The following is a 20,377-nucleotide window of genomic DNA, read 5'->3' as shown; positions in this document are numbered from 1 at the left end:
TATTTCAGAAAGGAGGAATCTAAAGCTCAGAGGAGATCATGGAATCAGTTGTGGCCATTGATGCTTATTAGAGGAAGGGCCTGGGCTAGACTTGGTTTTCCTAAATTGAATTAAGAAGTGGACAAATTTTTATTTAAAGAAATTATACAATACACCAAAGAAATCACAAACCAGCAGCGAATATTGGGACAGCAACATCAATTGAAGCCAGAAGTATTCAAATCCCAAAGTGCCATTAACCGAGATAGCCCTGGCATCTCTGTGGGAGAGTGACCACACCTTCTGGTTTTCCCTGGACAGAGATTAATAATAGAATTAGAATCATATTCACAACATTAGCAAAGATCGTGAATGACCTAATCATACTTTTAATAATATGTTCAGTACTTGCATTTTAAAAAAGGGAAAATAATATATGTAATATATGTAAAAGAGTTGAAGGGGAGATACAGTTATAATTGTGAAATTAATGAATAATTCTTCCTGGAATGACAAGCTGATTTATGTGAAGATGTGTTTTTTTTTCTCAAATTTATTGATAAGGGCAGTTTTAATTTGACACACACACACAAATCAAAGTTCAATAGGAAGACAGTTGAGAAATATGTAGCATAGCAAGGTATGGCAGCTTACTCTTGTCTTCTTGTACACATTGAAAATGATTAGACCACCATAGACAAGAGTGTGTAAGGTATTTGAGTTAGAAGTAGGGCTCTGACTCTTTGGTTTCTGTGTGACTCTGGGCACTTCGCTTAACACTCTAAGCCTCATTTCCTCAACTGTTAATGGAAACCATATTAAAATTAAAACCATAAGCATGGTGAAGGTTAAATGAATGAGCACATGTAAAGAGCTTACTCAATATGCATTGACTAATATTTTTTATTATTAATATTAAAAAGTAAGGAGTTGGTGAAATAAGTAAAAGAGTAAAGGAATGAAAAAAAAAATTCTAGAAATTTATACCAAATCTTAATTTACTATAAAGAATGGATCACAAAACAGTAATCATTCAGTAAAAGGAAAAACTGACTAGCTCTTTGAAAAAACAGCTTAATCTAATTTTACCTCATACAGTTGAGGAAATAAATTCCACGGTGACAAAATACTAACATGTAAAATAAGCAAACAAAACCATCAAATATTAGTAGAGATTATCAATGAATATTTACCTGATTGATAGTTTTCTAAGCATAGAATTATTTTAAGAAATCTAAAGAATAGTTTCAAAAATTAGAAGCTAAGCAACAAAATGAATAGGACATATAATTCCCACGTTCATGTGAAAATTAATATATAAGAAAAGTTTTACTGCATTAGCCATCAAGGCAATTCAAGTAATTAGAATACTGAAATATTATTTTCACTTACAATTTAGCAATAAAAATGTTAAGTGTTTCTGAGAATGAAGTAAGAGGGAATATGTACATGTGCATGGATAAACGTTATCAGCTATTTTCTCTGGGGTTTAGCATGACCATTTTGTTTTTTACAATATTTTATTGTTCCAAAATTTTCTAAGAAAAATAGGAAAATCAAAATAAATAAAAATATTTTAACAGGAATAAAAATTAATCACTTTATTTTTCTTGCATCGCCATCTGGTGTCCAAAATGTGCATAGCGTCTGATACCATAATTTGTGCTGTTTGACATGCAAAATTGTTGTTTATTTAATTTAGATAATTCGTTTAAATTAATCATTTTATATAATATAAATTTGTTATATAAATTATTTGTTATTGTTTAATTATGTAAAGAAATGTACTCATATTTTGTAATTTGAAAAAGAGTCCATGTTCCAAAGCAGGCCGGTCTAAATTTGAGTTTTCATTTTTGCTGATCACCTATACAGCTTGAGCCCACAATTTTGCACTTTATTTACTTTACATGCAAAAAAAAGAGGAAACAGATCATTAAGAAGTGTTCTAAGAAATAATTTAGATATAGAACAGTTTTTCGAAAACCAAGGAATTACACATTATGTCCATTTTGCCTGTTAAAGGATGTTTGATGAATATAAACAGTTTCAAAGTACCCTAACGTACATCAGCCTTTATCAGTTCAGAATCCGTGGATGAGGTGAAGGGATAGAAATAAAGGCATGCTGAGTAGTCAGGCAAATATTAAACGGCCGCTCTCTATCTCTGCAGTTCCAAGTGGAACAATAGTACCTTCAGGGTTTTGTTTTTGTTTTTTTAATTCTTAACATTTTAGGGTAAAACTACTAAGCCCATCAACCTTTTCAAAGGGAGACTTGGTGCTCCGTGAAGGTGCATTACATGTGCCATTCCTAGACAAGTTGCTTTCCAGGAACTTGATGATGCTTTCTTTGACTTACAGTGCGTATCAAATTTCATCGTTTGTATCGCTGGTTAATCGGATAAGCAGCAGAGCCCCCTCTCTCACGAGTATTTTTTGGAATAATGTCTTATTCAGCAAAGGACATCAGAACAAAAATAGATATTGCCTGTATAAAACCAAGAGTTTAAGTTACTTTATTTAAGAAATTTACAATTTGTTTAGGCCCTAAAGTATCTTTTAATTTGATGTGTGTACTTGACTATGATATTTAATAGCAATGTTTTTTGGAAGCATTGAAATTTACTGTTCATGGTTATCTTAGAAACTGTTTTAAACATTAAACTGATGTTTGAGAGATACTTGTATCATCCCGTTAGCGGATGTTATTTAAAGCTCACTAAAGCTGATATTTTATTTATCTGAATTGTTTGTTTGAGCCTTTCTCATGAATCTAGGAATACATTCTGACTTCAATATTGAGTATACTACTGTTTTTACTAAAATAATTTTTAAGATGATAGAGTCGCAGTTGATTTAACATCTCTTATGTGCCAGAGTCTATGCTGGATGTTCTACATAAATCTTAATTTAACTATTTTAATGGCATCTATTTGGACAGGCTATATTTATGAATGTATAAGTTTAACAACATATTGTAGAGCTAAAATATAATTACTACACTATTAAGTCTATAGCTTGATTATTGATCAACATTTTGCACCATCTTCTAATTTTCTTAAACTCCATACATTTATTCAGTTAGTTTTTATAGCATGAATACTATTATACACCAAGTACTGAGGATGCATTAGTGAGTGGCTATTTTCTTTTACCATGTGTGCTTCTGTTAAGAGTCAATCCAGATATCATTCAAAGGAGTATGAAATTATAACTGTGATGTGTACTATCAAAAAGAGGTATATCTAAGCCTAGGAGAACTTATAGTGGGGTGATTTGACCTAATCAGGGAAGGTCATGAAAGCCTTTTATTAGGAAAGAATGTTGAGATAAGTGGAACAACCAAGTGCAGAAGAAACAAAAAGTGTTGTGAGTCGAAGGAACAGGATATGTGGAAGGGGAAATGAAAGAATATCCAAATGCTGGAGTAGAGATGCAAAGTCCCTCATGATTTCTACCCAGATGCTCACATTACACCTTCCTGTCTCAGATGATTTTTCTCAGCAGTTCTAATAAGAGACCTACTTGGTTGAATTTGGTGGGGGGAGGGAATCAGGAAAGAAATTTGTTTGATGTTAGTTTGGGTTTCTGACTCTGTAGGGTCAGTGAAAAATATATTAGATGACAAAAAAGCAAGGCTCCTTAAATCTATTCTCACTCACCGTATACTGTTTCAAAGTTTTATAATGCTATGTTATTAAACTTTTGCCCTAAGGTTTTTAATATATGTGTGGCTTATATATTAAATATGTGGTTTATAAATGACAATCTAGGCACGTGTTACCAAATGCTGCAATTTCAGTTCATGGAAATAAAGCTGCACTTTTTTCATGAACAAGTTCTAAAAGCAGATGAGTATAAGGTGTCTGTGAAATTTATACTTACCTAATTTAGAACTTTTAAAATTTTCCATCTCTCTCCTTAGAAGAATAAGACTTGCTATAGGGATTCATGCTTTGTAAGTTATTCTTTTCTCTGCATTATTTATGAGTTTAATATGAATATAATTGTAATATTTTTATTATACACCACTGAATTTGTATTTAATGAATTGAATTTACATTTAATCAGTTTGCGTTAAAGTCACTTAATGAGATGCTTCACTTTTCTGTGTTAAAAACAGGTCAATGCCAATCGGAAGACATGGCGCAATACATTATTCAGTGCTCATTTTCTGCATAACTTGTAAATTTATCATGAGTCATGATTTAACTAAATCAATTAACATTTCCTCTAACCCTACCTAATAATTCCCTAAAGTTAGACATTTTACTATTAATATATTGGCAGACTACTTTTTTTTTCTACTTTCTAACGTAAGAGTTCTCACATTCCTTTATTTTCAAAGTGGAATGTGTAGATTAAAATTGTGTCACATTATCAAAGAATGGAATAGTGATGAAAGAGGCAGTGGGAATTAGATTTGGATCTGAAGACACTAAGTTTTCAACATTCAAAATTATAGAAAAGAGTAAACAAACATGTTGGAGCTTTGTTCTCATATATATGATGTACCCAAAAGTAGTATTCAATATCAAAGTAAGAAAGAACTCAGATTTTTTATGTGTGCAGGACATTTTACTTCCTATTAATATCCACTCTCTCCATACCTTCCATCTACTCCCTTACTTTATCCTGATGACCTTGCCTCGTTCACTGGGGACAAAAGCCCACTAGTAACTATGACCTTTTCAACACCGAATCTACATACCCCTAGCATCTGTGCTCAGCTCTCACTCTTCTTTCCTAGAACACTGAAGTCAGTATGTGTTTTCTTAAAGGGTCATTCTTATATGTGCCGCTGTATGCACCCTTGCTTCCCCACCTTCTCAAGAACTTTATTTTTTCACCCCTTTTCTATTTCCAGCATCATTTTCTTCTTTCACTCTTTAATTATCAGTCCTCTCCTGCTGCAGTGACCATTCCTTTTAAAGAAGCCTTTCCTTGACCCAGGTTCACCCTTATAGGTACCACCCTCTTTTTTTTCTCTGCTTCCCTATGTGCTTTGAAGAGCCTCTTGAGCACATGCTCTCACTCCACCTTGTTCTTCAGTGCATTCCACTGGGTTCTGCCCCCACAGATACTGCTTTGTAGCATGGTTGCATTCAATAAGTTCTTATCTTCTCAGTCTCTGAACTGCAATGTCTTCTTCTTGAGACTTTTTTTTTCTTTTCTCTCATCATCCAAGACAGTCCAATCACCTTATTTCTTTCTTGCCTCCATGGGAAGCAACTTAACTCTTACTCAGTTTGCCCAAGGACTTCTCCTCTACTTCACTTTGAATTCACATGGTTTTAAACCAAATCTCTATGCTGAAGTATTTTTTTTTTTGTTAATCTTTAACCAAGACTTCTTTTGAGCCTCATGCTTTAACTGTTATGATATTTTGACATCTCCATTTGCATTTCTCACTTACGTTGAAAACTCACCCTCACTTGAACTCTGTGCTGCTCTTCCCTATCCCTTAAGTATCCCTGACCCCCAGGCCTCCGGCCATCCAGAGGCCTCAGTCAGAACCTGGCAATCATTCAAGATACCACTCTCTTATTCCACCACGTACCAAATCACCACCAAGTCCTGTTGATTCTTCCTCCAAAATGGATTGGAATCCTGCCTTTTCTGACCATCTCCACAAATAACAAAGCTACTGTATATGTCTATGTTTAGCTAGGTTACTGCAGTAGCCTTCTAACCATCCCCCTCCTTTAAATTTGCTCACCTTAAATCCATTTCCCAAACAGTAGCTAGGATAATCTCTTAAAATTCTAGATTATATTATTTTTCACTTGGCTTAAAATTTTTCTGTGACTTTCCAGTTGACAGAAAATAAAATCCCAATTCTTCACATTTCCATTAGACCCTGCATTACCTACCCCCTGCCTACCTCCCTGAACTTTTATTATTATTATTTTTTATTGAAGTTTATTGGGTGACAATGGTTAATAGTTATATAGGTTTCAAGTGTACAATCTTGTAATACATCATCTATATATCACATTGTGTGTTCACCACCCAGAGTCCGTTCTCCTTCCATCACCACATATTTGATCCCGTTTACCAGCATCTACCACCCCCCAACCTCCTTACCCTCTGGTAACCACTAAACTAGTATCCGTCTATATGAGTTTTTGTTTCTTTATTTGTTGGTCTTGTTCCTTATACATCATCTGTCCTCATCTCTGACTAAGCTAAACTCTACTTCTTTATGTTTCCTTAAAAGGCTCCTCTGCCCTCCCCGGACATCAGGGCCTTTTTGTATGTTGTTCTATTTGCCTGTAATGTTCTTCCTCCATAGTCTTCATATGAAACATTGCTCTGGAGTCACAGGAAATGCCATTTTTTTCATGGGATTTCCTCTAACTGCTCACAGTCCAAATTAGAACTCATTCCCCTGATATTTTCTTCTAGAGCATAATATTATCTTGCTTAACAGAAGTAATCATAATTTATTGTAATATTTTGAGAGGCCATGTGAGAATAGTTAAAATCCCAGACTCTTCTGCCACAGTGCCTATTCTCCATCACTTATTTGCTGTGTGACTATGGACAAATGATTTAACCTATCTTTGCTTAAGTTTCTTCATGGATAATAAGAGTAATCTTGTAGGGCATCTACGAAAAGGAATGATTAATATTTATGGAGTACATAGTAAATGCAGCACATCGTAAACACCATGTAAGTGTTTACATACATACAAATGTACATGTATGTAGTGTGTCCAGTTTACTTAATGTCTGAAGGCACAAAAGTATCACCTGGTATAATTCTAAATATATAACAGGCTGCTAGTAAATATTTGCTTAATTGATTGGGGAAAAGTACAGTGCACTTTATAATTAGGCTTCAGTGATCTTCAGAGGGAAAAAAATGATGCCTATATTTATAAGCATATATAATCACTTATAAAATTTATATTTTGCCTTGTGATTACCTGTTAAAATGATTTAATTACATGTTTTTGATCTGAGAATGTCTTCAACTTTTTTTCTGGCTAACCCCCTACCTTCTGACAAGTTGTTTATTATTATTATTATTACTATTATCATCATCATCTCCATCATCATCCTCATTTTGTTGATGGGACAGTGTAGACCCCAACAGTCTGAGGGAATTCTACAAGTAGTAGAGTTACTAAATGATAGGATAATCCCACTCATCTTACTATCCTGGATATTATCGTTGTATTCCCATTGTTCTTATCTTTTTGGAAATATCCAGGGAACTATGTGAATACTTTTTATAGGGTTGTTGAAATTACTTTGGCGATCATTCTTAAATTTTCAACTTGGGGCAGGTACCATTGGAGCTTATGTTGTCTCCTCCGCGAGCCTCTCTGTCACTCAGGCCTTGCCACTCACAGCAAAGACTGCAGTGATGTTTTGCCCCCCTAACTCCACGGCAGTTCTGTACGTAATCTCTGGAGTGACAGTTCTAAAAGGCCGTTGTTCCTGATACTTTCAGATTGCTTTTCTGTTTGAACCCCCATAGGAAGACTCTACTCTCAAATTTCAAAATTATTAAATCTCTGTGCCTTTTGTTCAGTCTACTATTTTTTCATCTAGCTTTTCCTTATTAAAGATGAGTAAAGTCTCAGTTTTTCCCTGTATCCTGCACAGGCGTCATCATATCATGTCTGGATTTGGAATATATTTCAGTATGTTTTGGGCTTTGGTTGTCTACATTCTCATAAAAATCGAAAGCTGGCAGGGCCCTCATATACCTCAAATCCCAAATTTATAATCAGGGAAACCAAGCTTCAGGAGTAAGTGACAGGCTCAGGGTTACAGTATGAGTCAGGGGCTTAGGTGAAAATTACTATTTGATCCTCAGTGAACTTTTGTTACCAATCCATTAACCTTTTTTTTTTTTTTGGAAGAGAAAACAATGCAACCGGATTGAGAACTATAAACAACAAATTCAACAAAAATTGCACGGTTGATTTTAGTGTTCATTTATATATTTATTTGTGTTATCTTTTGCAGTTTAACAGCAATGCCCAGGACGTAAGCTGTTTTCGGCACCTTGTGCAAGCAAATGTAAGAAATAAGAAAGTACTGAAAGATGCAGTAAATAATATTACAGCAAAAGGAATCACAGATTACAAGAAGGGCTTTAGTTTTGCTTTTGAACAGCTGCTTAATGTAAGTATCAATACCATCCCCTTTCTCTTTTATTATTGAATTGTAGTAGCTGAATTTCAATCTGCTGATACTTACTACTGTCTACAGTTAGATAACAGTGCTCTTTTTCATTTATTTAAAAAGCATATGTGTCCAGGCAGTAGAAATCTTCAAACTACTTTTATTTCTAAATCCAAAATTCAAAAGGCTTACAAAATGTAGATTTTCTTTGCCTTTTAGATTTTTTCTTCCATCATTTCTTCAAATGATGTTTAAAAAACCCATTTGTAAGGTAATGATTTAATTTTGCATAAGCACTTAAAACTTGGTGGGCATATTTAGAATATCATTTCTTTTTTTCTTATCTCAATTGCTGCAGTATTTATCTAGAAACTTGTGCTTTTAATCAAAATGGTTGCTGGAAATATTTTAGTTTTAAACATCTAATTTGGGTCTTTAAGTTGTTCCTAAATGTACGGAAACGTCCAAATGGTGGATATTAAGGTGAACAGGAAGTAAGTCCCAGATCAGGCATTCATTCCTCAGGGAAGACTCCCCTGAACGAGATCTCCTATCCATGTCTACAGTTAAACTGTTTGACTCTGGCATGCCCACTGCTTGCCCCATGTTACAGCAGACATCTCAATGTGGACTGTGTTTTCAAATGGCCATTTCATTTATTTTATTTTGAACTATTTGAAGGCAGGAGACATCATTCACTTCTGTATCTCTCAACAGGAGAGATAATATGATCACTATGGTTGAGAGTATAGACCTAACTAGCCTCTCTGTACCGTGGTCTCCTTGTATATGCAAAGGGCGTCACCATAGCATATACATCAGAGAGTTGTGGACAGGTTTGTTTACAGAATCTGACACATAGCAAACCTTGTGTGTATGGAAATTGGGTTGATGTTGGAGTCGTGATCATTATTACCATAATTGATGACTAGCACATGGCTGGTACAGAGTCAGCTCATAATTCCTGTCATATTTGCTGAATCACTGGAAAACCCTCACATGTGGTCTTTTCTGCAAATCTGACTTTGTTGTCCCCTAACTGAATCTTCTAAACACTTTTTGAGATGTCTGAGTGGTTGATTCATTCATTTGTTCATTCAGCCAAAATTTATTGAGCGCCTCACAATTTCCTGTCACCCTGCTAGAGCTGGAATCATAGAAGTAAACACGGCCATGTGCTCTCAAAAAGGCCCAGCATAACACATTATATGATTCTTCCTAGTACAATGTAGTAGGGCCATTATGGGGCATTTGGAGTGTGTTTGCTGGAGCAGCATGGAGGAGGGACTCAACTTACCCAACAGAGGTCAGGAAAGTGCAGCATTTCCTTGAAAACAGGAATTTGAGGAATGTGTAGAATCTAGGTAGGTAGATGAGAGAAGAGAAATCATTTCAGTTAAGAACTGTATGGATGAAGGCACAGAAGTTATGCCAGACAGTGTGGCCCACAGCAAGCATTGCAGGAAGTTTGGCATGGCTGAGGCATAGCAATACAGGAGCAGCGATGGAAATGGAAAGGCCGTGAGGTGTTAGGTACTGAAGTCTTTAGGAGCAAACAAAAATGTTATGGTCTGAAAACAACATGGTCTAACTAGTGTTCTAAGTTAGGAAGCTATTGTAGAAATCCTGGTATTAGGAAAGAAGAGATGTTAAGGCATGACATGGTTCCTGGATAGGGGAAGACTTTGCTGAGAGGGGGAGGGGATTTGGGTGACTGTAAGTTCTCTGAACTGGAATCCTAAGTGGATGATGGCACAGGAATCTAGATAGAGGGAATGTGAGGGTACAGAGAGCTCAGTTGTGGTTATGGTGAGTTTGAGCTGCTGATGTTTATTAGATGCTATTAGAAAAGCAAGTAAGAGGACAGTAAAGCAAAGTGTATCACTGCAGTTTTCAAGGAAAATTTTCTTTGGTAAAATGAATGCTTGTTAAGTGATGCATGTTCATAATAAAAAATAAAAAAACAAAAACTTTGAAAGTCAAATGTAATTGACCATTAGATTGAGATATAGTCTTTCTGTAGTAAAGTGATACAGTTTTTAAAAATAAAAGTTATTTTTCTCTGGAGTCAATAATAAACTTTTCTAGATCCTGTCATTTTAATTATTTTTCTTAGTATTATTAATGTATCTCACTTCATTCCCTCCTATACAGGTTTTAATTGTGAAATGACTTGGGGTCTCAGGCCTAATGAACTATTATAGAGGGAGTCTCATTAGAGAGGCCACGTTAATACCCAGATTCGTTACTAGTTTCTGATAAAATATAATTTTACTTCTTTTGGCCTCTAGTACTGCCTTTACCACTATTGTGAATGATTTTTAATGTTTCGGTTATTCCTGGAATATATCTCAAATGTTCTGCTTTCCACACATCCCTTATATATTGCACTTCTTCATTTTAAAATAACTTTCCCAAATGTTATGGCCTGCCTTATTCAAAGTCAAAGTGTATTTTGTTATCTCTTTCAAACACTTCTCGTCTTATTACCATGCAATGCCATTCCCTGTTTTATTTGTATGTCCTTGCCAAGTTTACCTTTAAGATTACCAAAGCATGTATGAAATGGAATTAGACATATCATTTATCCCATAGTAAACCTTAAGATTTGAATTAATCTTTTAGGTAGGATTTCATAAAATATTTCTAGACATATTAAGGTGCATTTTTTTCAAAAAAAGTTTTATTGAGTACAGATATGCTAGATGCTGTGCTGTGTACTGGCCACACAGGGGTACAGCAAAGCAGGTTATAAAATAACAATTAAAGTAAATTACCAACTCTACTCATTTCAGTTTTATTGAAATAGTCAAGTTCTTAATTTGTTACAAGCCAATAAGGTATAATTGTTGTTTCTATGTGATTCTGTAGATAATTGCAAATCCACTGAAAAGTTGCTATGATATACCTAGCTCTATCACAAGCCCTGAGTAGGCTAACCCTAGGAAAAATCATGTTGAAAACGAAACATTTCCGTTTTTCCCTTTTTGTGTGTGTCCTAATATCTCTCTCTCCTGGGAAAGGTTATTATTATTTTACTTACACAAATACACAAATGACCAGCAACACCCAGTGTGCTAATTTGTGTTGATATTTCTGTTGACATTTGATAATAATACCTCCACCAATTCCAAAAGTGAAACCAAGTCCAGTTGTAAAAAACTTTATCTACTTTATCACTTTTAATGAATAGTTCTTTATATGCATATTATTTTGCTCATTTTTAAATATGCAGATAGAAAAGAAAAATTATCAGAAAAATTAATTTTAGTTAAGGGATTTCAATACCTTTCACAAAAGTATCCTGTCGTAAAACAAAATAGGTATACATATAAAAATATTTAAACATGAAAAAAATATTTTGATGATAAAATATGTACCTTTTTGTATAGTCAAATTTTTGGATTATCTTCAAAGATAAAGACGATGTTTGAATGGGACAAATTGTATTAGTCAATCCTTGTGTTTTCACAGTACTTGGATAAAAGCTTTAACTACCAGTGTTCTATTGACCTAGCCAATAGGTGACAGTATACGTAATAGGATCTTATTATCAATAGAGAAAAACGTTGTCATTATTAACTTTGACAACAGGAAATGGGTAGAGCATGGACCATCATACACTTAAACACTACAGGAGAATTAATGATTTTAAAAAACATATTAGTAATTTAAAGGCTAGGGCCATGCTGTCCAGTGCTATTGAGCACCTGAAATGTGCCTGGTCTGAATCGAAATGTGTTGTAAATATAAAATACACACTGAAATTTGAAGACTTATTATTAAAGAAAATAATCTACATTATCTCAATAAATTTTGTATTGATTTCATATTGAATTGATAATATTTTGGATGACTGCGCTAAATAAAATACTAGAATGAATTTCAGACATCGCTTCTTACTTTAAGGTGGCTATTGGAAAGTTAAAATTACAAATTAGGTTTACCTTGTACCTCCATTGAACAACACTGGACTAGAGGGTTGACATTTTGAAAGAAGCTGAGCATTCATAAATTAGTGTAATCTTTTAATTTCAACACTTTCTCAAGCACTTAACAATGGTAGAAAGGATGAGATATAATTTCAGATTTCAAAGAAGTCCAGCCTTCTAAATTAATTGTTCATTTTTATTGGCCCTTTAGTGCTAATCCACTGTTCTCCTATGTTTCACTCTTTTGGGATCTTAAAGAAAGTTTTAGAGAGGACTTTTACTATTGGAATTCAATCTTTCAAGATAAGAATATGTATGGTGGGTTGAGAGAGGATAGGAGGATATTCTGGGAATGGGTATGGAAATTTACATGAAAGAGCATTGGGTATTAGGGATTGAGTGGGAGTTTACAATTCTGGAAAAGTAAAGTGAATAAAGTATGATGAATAAAGAGGGAAGAGAGGGAAAATGTTTGTAAATGGATTGAAAAGATATGTGAAAGGGTACGCACATTTTTAATTAATATCACTTTTTTCTGGTAAAAATTATAGGGGCATGAAATTGACATAATAACTATTAATTAAAATACATTTATTAATCACCACTGACTAGTTATTATGTATAATAGGCACTTTTCCAGGCAAGGAAACAACACTGAACAAAAAAGGAAAAACTTCACACCCTCATGGGACTTACATTCAATTATGGGAAGCCAACAATAAGAAAACAAATAAAATATGTATGGTATATATAAAAGAGTATAAAATGTTATGAAGAAAAATGCAGCCTGGGAGGGAGATTGCAATTGAAAACATAGTGTTCAGGTATATTTCACTGATTAGGTACCATTTGATCAAAGATGGGAAGGAGGTGAAACATATGGAAGTCAACGGTGGGGCAGGGTGTGAAGGGAAGGCCCTATTAGGGGTGGGCCTGGCCTGAACCAGGAACTAGTGGTTAGGATATATTTATTGAGCAGATATTTACTCATTATTTGCAACCTGGTCATGCTCTTTCATATGCTGTATATTCCCTACCTTTTACTATGTATGATATACATATTTTTTTACAGTATAATGTTTCCAGAGCCAACTGCAATAAGATTATCATGTTGTTCACGGATGGAGGAGAAGAGAGAGCTCAGGAGATATTTACCAAATACAACAAAGACAAAAAAGTGAGTGCAATTTCATAGTATTTTAATTTTAATATTAGTTCAGGTGGTTTTTAAGAAGAGATGGGGGGGGAAGGATGGTAAGGGGGGCAAGCCTTGGTTAAAAACACAAATGTGGTCATTATCAAGTTGTACTCATCATGGATTATAAACCACAGTCTGAATTAGAGAATTGTTAAATATATTTTTATGCGATACAGAAGTACCTTATGACTAACTTGATAAAATAATTTTGACGATAAAATAATTTTGACCTGTAGAATCCTATTTGATCCTTCTACAGAAATTCTATGTAAGAAAATGTTATAGAAAGAGAGAAACCAGAAAAGAATGGAAAACTAGGTACAATTTAAGCTTTTCTAGGATAAATGTATGATATAATTTAATTATTAAAGATTAGTATAATACTAAAATTTTCTATAGACAGAAAGATTGTCTCCACAAAGACTTTTTTGTAGATTTCCAAATAAAGCAATTTACAATAGCAAAACCTACATTCTCATTTGAAAACCATTTCCTTTAAGAAAAGATTTTAGACAAATCTTTTATAGGTATACTAGTTCAATAAGCAAAGAATGTACAGATGAGTTTCTTAAGGTTGGAATATATTTGTTTCAATGATTCTTTGAAGAGGAAAGTATTGTAGAGGGACCTAAAATCACCTATATAGATGAACCTGAAGTTACTGTGTAGAATATCAACTGTAACTACCGTGTTTCCCTGAAAATAAGACCGGATCTTATATTAATTTTTGCTCAAAAAGATGCATGAGGGCTTATGTTCAGGGGATGTCATCCTGAAAAATCATGCTAGGGCTTATTTTCCAGTTAGGTCTTATTTTTGTGGAAGCACGGTATTTTTTCTAGCAGTCCTCTTATCAGCCCATTTCAATTTTCTGACTGACTTGACACAAAAGTTAAGAAAACAGTTCTCAACTTGATTTCCTAAAATGCTGAGGGTCCACAACAAAAAGTAATGATAAATCATAAGCTATTTCTTGTGTTTCAAAAATTCCAGCAAAATTTATGCGTTTATCCAGAAGGAGACTCTGCAGAATAAAATGTCAATTTGGTTTGCTTTTAATTGGAAATTTCACCATTTAGAGAGGTGTAGCTCATCATTAGCTGAAATGGATTGTTTTATATGCATTTGAGGAATAAAAAAGAGAAATACAACATATGATAAAAAACTATGGTGAATGTGTAAATTTAAAAAAAAATTTATTACAGTAAAAGACACATTGCCATTAATCCCCCTCGAAATACTTCCCCTTACTTCAAACACACTTATCCCATCATTCTTACCACTTTCTAAAGCAGTTCTGGAAGTCTTCTTTTATGAGTGTCTTTAGTTGTACTGTCGTGGCTGTCTCAATATCCTGAATCGATTCAAACTGTTTACCTTTCATGGTCATTTTGATTTTGGGGAAGAGCCAGAAGTCACACGGTGAATAAGGTGGATGAGGGCACACTGTAATGTTCTTATTAGACAGAAATTGCTGTGTCAGAAGTAATGTGTGACACGGAGCATTGCCATAATGGAGGCTGAAAGCGTTTGCCCATTTCTCAGGCTGTTTTCTACGCACATCACTTCTAAAATGCTCTGATAAGCCCTTATAATATTCACACTTCACCATAGTGTTCCTGGGTACAAACTCAGGTTGTTCAATTCCATCAAGGTCAAAAAATAAAATTAATATCACCTTGATGTTACAAGTTGGCAGCAGCATTCACTGTATTTTTTTATCACACCTCATATATGAATTAATATCTTTAGATAGTTTTGCAGACAAAATATTGTGAATAATGGGGTACAGTATTGATGAAAAGTTTGGAACACTGAAGCATTCTTAGGTGCTTTTTAGCCTATATGTGATCTTAATATGATCAAAGAATTGAAAGCATATATACATACAAACTTAAAATTAATCACAAATCTTTTTAATACTCAACTATTTGAATACCGCATATGCTGTAAGTATGGGTATGTCATATGACATAAGTTTAATGCTGGGTGTTTTTTCTAAACACCTGGTTATTTTCATATAACCATAAGAAGCTATAGAGAAGGATAGAAAAGCTATTCTGTTTGAAAAAGTTGATAAATGGACTGAACTGTTGACTGTGAATACTTTTAAGTGATTACTTGATTTTATGAATATTTCTCTCAAAAAAATGATCAGAATTGAAAGTAACGGGAAGATGCAGATGCATTAACCTAAGATATAATGCACATTACTTATCTCATTTAATAACTTCTACTCATTGTTCCAAATTCTGGGCAATATCACCACCTGGAAGATGTCCGTAACACTCCCGTCCCCTTTCAGGCTTGTTTAGATACTTGTGCCCTGGTGCCGCAGCACACTTTGTGCAGTCCTACGTGTCCCGCATACTGTACCCACAATGTCTCTCCTTTGTGCCTTCTCTGCGTTTTGTATAACATTCAACTCCAGGTATCCCCCAAAGAGCAGATTCCAAAATAGTTCTTGATACATGACAATAAACAAATGGAGACTAACACATTTGGAAGTATGATTTCTATTGTAGGACAAATTAATAATTATAAAACAACATGGGCAAGAAATATTCAGCTTACTTATTTTAAATAATGTAATATCATGTTTTGAAGAACTCAAATAAAACATAGTAAATTTTACCTAAAATTCCGCTGTATCTCAAAATTCTACTAATTAATCTCACTTTTTTTAGTATCTTATATTTAGCCATAATTTTAAGTATATTTTATTATTTTATGATAGCAGCAAGTGCAAACCCTGTTACTTGTATTGTTTTATAATGGATATAAGTTTAGATAAATTGTCTTTTCTGCCATTATATCATCTAAACCAACCACCAGGAATTTTATTCACTTCTGGATAGTTTTTTGTTTTGTTTTGTTTTGTTTTGTTTTTCATAAAAGAAGAATTTCTTAAATGAATACCAGTATGACAATGGATTTTACATCCTATATCAGAATTTGTGCCTAAGTATATCTTAATTTTAAGGAGTACATAGTTTTTTAATAAATAAACAAATAAACATATAAAAAGATAATACATAATTTTCATCTAAACTTGTAAATCTTTTTCTTCTTTTCCAAAACTCTTTGCATCCAGGATTAACACAATAACATGTCTTGGAGACATATCATAAGTTTTGCTTTAGCCCTTTTTTTTTGTTTTAATACAAAAGTTTTATTCTTAAGGAAAGCAATTGCATTCTACCCTCTATTTTCACAAATTGTTCCATTTATTGAATAAATGAAGAATATGCTAGTTTAAAGCCATTTTGCTACGTATTTCTCCTAAAATGTCCAATCTAAATATTATTATCTTAAAATACTGGTTCTCATCCCCTTCACCTTTTATAGGAACTCAACTTTTTAAACAAAGGCATTTGGACATGTTAAACTATATTAAATGATTCCTATCACATTTACTTTTGTAAAACTAATGAATCTGTTCATATTCAACAATCCTTCTCTTTTTCATTAATTTACTGACTGCTGTGCTTTGAGGACACACACCCCTTGTTAATGCCAAAGTAACTTTTAAAATTAAGCTGTTAGTGCTTACTTTCTATGATTTTGAAATAAATGTTATTTTTATCTAACAAAAATTAAGATGTTTTTGTAATTATATACTGTATTTCTATAATTCTAATTTCAGTGGCTACAGCAAAGTTCTGCAATACACAAATATACACACATTCCTACATACGAAGATAAAGCCCCCTATATTTATATCTATTTAAAATAGACATCCCTCTGTCCATTGTATCCCTAGGAACAGGAGATCCTTTGTGATTCTGGCATGAGCTTTCTTACATAAAGTGGTATGAGTAAAGGCCAACAGGTGTTTGAGAAGTAAATGAGGGATGGGAAAGTAAAAATCTGAATATAAACTATTTTTTCTAAAATCCTTGAAACTTTGCTAAGAAACATTGTGAAAAAATAGTCAACTTGGAGTCAAGTTGTCTGCACACGCATGTATGTGTGTATATATATATTTTTAAATGGAAGAGCTAATTAATTATCATATATTATAGGTTAGTGAAGGCATACACTGACAGGGAAAGCTTATTGATACAAAACAAAGAAAGGATAATAGATGGAGATCTTTAAAAGAGAGGGATTGAGAGAGATACAGATCATAGATTTCTGAAATGTGTGTGTGTGTGTGTGTGTGTGTGTGTGTGTGTGTGTATGTGGATAGCTAAGAATTATATTTCTAGAAACATTGTTGTCTCACATTTAAAATACCCTCTTCTTTCAAGTTCAATAGCTTCACTCAGTTTCTAACATGGGAAAACTTTGTAAAACAAACAAACATTCATTTCTTGATATTTGCATATTCTGTATCCACTGACAGTGAAACTAGATAATGGTAGACAACCACTTTTAATTCAGTTATACCGCTCGGTGTATTTGTATTTTATCCATAGTTAATTGTGTATGTCAAGGATATATGTGTGCATATAGTGTGTATATATGTACATACTAAAATTATTTATATATGTATAAGAAAGATTTTTTTCAGCATCTTCAGATATAGCTTTAAATGGTTGTGGATGAATCGAGGAATCCTTTCTAACTTCCCCTCCTCATTCAAACTTCCCAACTTCCACCCATGCACCCACACTGTTTGAAGCCCTGACAGCCTACAGACACTGATGTAAAAGATAATTATCTATCCGTGTCATCTAAAGATATGTGTGACCAATTCCATACCTGCAAAATTGATATTTGTTACATTAATAAATTTATCACCTCAGTATTTTCCTAGCCATATTATTTTTCAAATGACCAATATGTAAAAATGAAATTTGATAGATTTAGATAGATATAAACTTTCAATACTCTTTAAAATTCTATATTTGATTATACTTTCATTTTAAAATGTGCTTTTTAAAGAAGTTCACTTGTAGCTTAGAAACATCAAAATTACAAATTCGTAGGAATGTTTGATAAGTTTAAAAAACAAATCTGAAAGCTACTCTTTGAATCCTAGTTTTCCCCCAAACCTCTTGCTTGGCATTCATGTGGCTGCTGAATGCTTCATTTACACTCATTTTTCATCCAGACGACATCAGAAATCATTCAGAGCACCCAGATAGGTGTGATGAGGTATATCTAGAGAGCTGATTAATGAGGCTGCAGATATACAGCACAATTTAATGAGGCCAAAAGGTTTGAGAATTAGAACAAAATGTTTCGGTTCTTTTGCGAAATAAATGTATTACTCTTGGGAATGAATCGACCTGATTATAGACAGGTACAGCTTTAAAACCGAATCCATGTTAATCTCCTCACACAGCTGTTTCAAATTAAAATGCATTCAGTTTCTAATCTTTACCTGTAGCAATGCCATTCCTTAGAGCTCACCCATGTGTACGAGACGTCCTTAAACATGGTGCCAAAAGTAAAATGAACTCTATCATAGAGTCCAAACAAATGAATAAAGAAAAGTAAAACCAGACACAGAGTTGAAAGATAATTCCCAGGCCTACCAGAATTAAAGGTAGTTGATTTTCTGTAGAATAGCAAAGGGATTGGTTAGCAATACACACTTAAAAATGTCTAGCCAGCTAGAAAATAGTTCTCTGATTCTTCTCAGAATTAATCAATAAATGAAAGGCATTCAAAATCAATAAAATGAACATTACAAAATAAGTGGTAAATTGAGTGAGAACGAATGGGAAAAAGCATGTGATAGATGTGGAATAATTTTCAAAATAAAGAATCCATAGCTAAAGTTATAATCATCTTGATAATAGATATATTATTTAAATTCTTTAAAAAGTGATTTGCAAAGTCTTTTCTATTTTTAGAGACACGTAATCTATAGCCTGCACAAAATCTAAAGCAAATCAAACATGGTTGAATCTGTGTATGTGTTTTATATAGTAAGAGTGAAAAATGTCCATTAATTTTTCAACAGCTGGTAGAGAATATTATTTATGGAAAATAATTTGTTGCCTTCTCTACTGTCTCTCTCTGGCCTCTTCATCAGGCAAGAATGAAGTCTTTGAACAGAATGTTCAAACATATGATCATGAAAGACATTTATGCTTGTAAAATTATTTAATACTATTTAACAAATGCACTACTTCTAAAAAGTTTTATTTCAGATATTTTGGAACTTTCAACAGTTTCTAAAAGATTTTCAGCTCTGAATAGGAACTATACCTTCATAAAAATCAAATGTATTATTTATGCTGGAGTTACTGTGTAGCTGAAAACAATAATTACAATAAACATTGGCCCTGTCGATAGAGAAATTATCAATTTAAAAGGCAGGTTTTGTGTGTGTGTGTGTGTGTGTGTGTCTTCCTCTCTGACAGGTTTATTTACGTTTGTTTCTCTATGAATAAAATTAATGTTGACAATTCCCTAAACTAAGGAAAATCTTGTCAAATACATTTTCTTCAGGTTTGAATAATATGACTTCTATGCATTTTATAATCTTTAATATCTAAAAGCAAACAAAATGAGGTTAAGTATTGATTAAGCACAAGGTATATAATATGACATAATCCTTAGAGTACAGAAAATGCGCTTAAACTAATTTCTAGGTAAAATTGTACCACCTACAATTGGTATCGCCCATTGTTTGTGTTAAAACATTATACCAGAAAAAGCACTCTGTTCTCCTTTTTCTGTCGCTGCCTTCTCAGATTAAGAACTCTGCTTATCATATATCTCTGGAGAGGTGTCTTCCTTACTCAATCATTCTAGAATGATTCCTTGCCCAGAAACTCCTTTCATCATTCTCCATGTCAGCATCCTTTTTCCTCTTTGTTTTACTTCTTCCAGATTACCTTTTTTTTTTTAATTGTACTTATGTGTTTGTTTACTCTTTATTTCAGACTCCCCTTTATTATAAGCCCCATGAAGGTAGGAGTTGTGTTAGTTTGTAAACCGACCATTGAACCCTTAGAGACTAGCACAGTTCTTTTTTTTTTTTTAATTAAAGTTTGTTGGGGTGACAATGGTTAATAAAGTTACATAGATTTCAAGTGTTCAGTTCTTAAATACATCATCTATATATCACATTGTGTGTTCAGCACCCAGGGTTCTATCTATGTAGAGGGTGACAAAAAAATGTATACACATTTTAAGCAAGGAAAACTATTAAAATTTTAATA

General features: G+C 33.4%; 1 protein-coding gene across 8 annotated transcripts in view; it reads left to right on the top strand.

The window, feature by feature from the left end:
• CACNA2D1 (calcium voltage-gated channel auxiliary subunit alpha2delta 1) overlaps positions 1-20,377 on the top strand; it is a 457,790-nt gene that overhangs the window by 359,767 nt on the left and 77,646 nt on the right. For all 8 annotated transcript variants that reach the window (XM_019746897.2, XM_019746896.2, XM_019746894.2 and 5 more), the window contains exons 11-12: positions 7,965-8,123; positions 13,128-13,232. In XM_019746897.2, coding sequence (XP_019602456.1) covers positions 7,965-8,123; positions 13,128-13,232 — 264 coding nt within the window. The remainder of the gene's footprint in view (positions 1-7,964; positions 8,124-13,127; positions 13,233-20,377) is intronic.

The sequence above is a fragment of the Rhinolophus sinicus genome, linkage group LG09 (genome assembly GCF_036562045.2).
Source record: "Rhinolophus sinicus isolate RSC01 linkage group LG09, ASM3656204v1, whole genome shotgun sequence".
In the NCBI taxonomy this organism is placed as follows: domain Eukaryota; kingdom Metazoa; phylum Chordata; class Mammalia; order Chiroptera; family Rhinolophidae; genus Rhinolophus; species Rhinolophus sinicus.
Note: the sequence above shows the minus strand (reverse complement) of the source record. Positions and strands in the feature narration are given on the sequence as shown.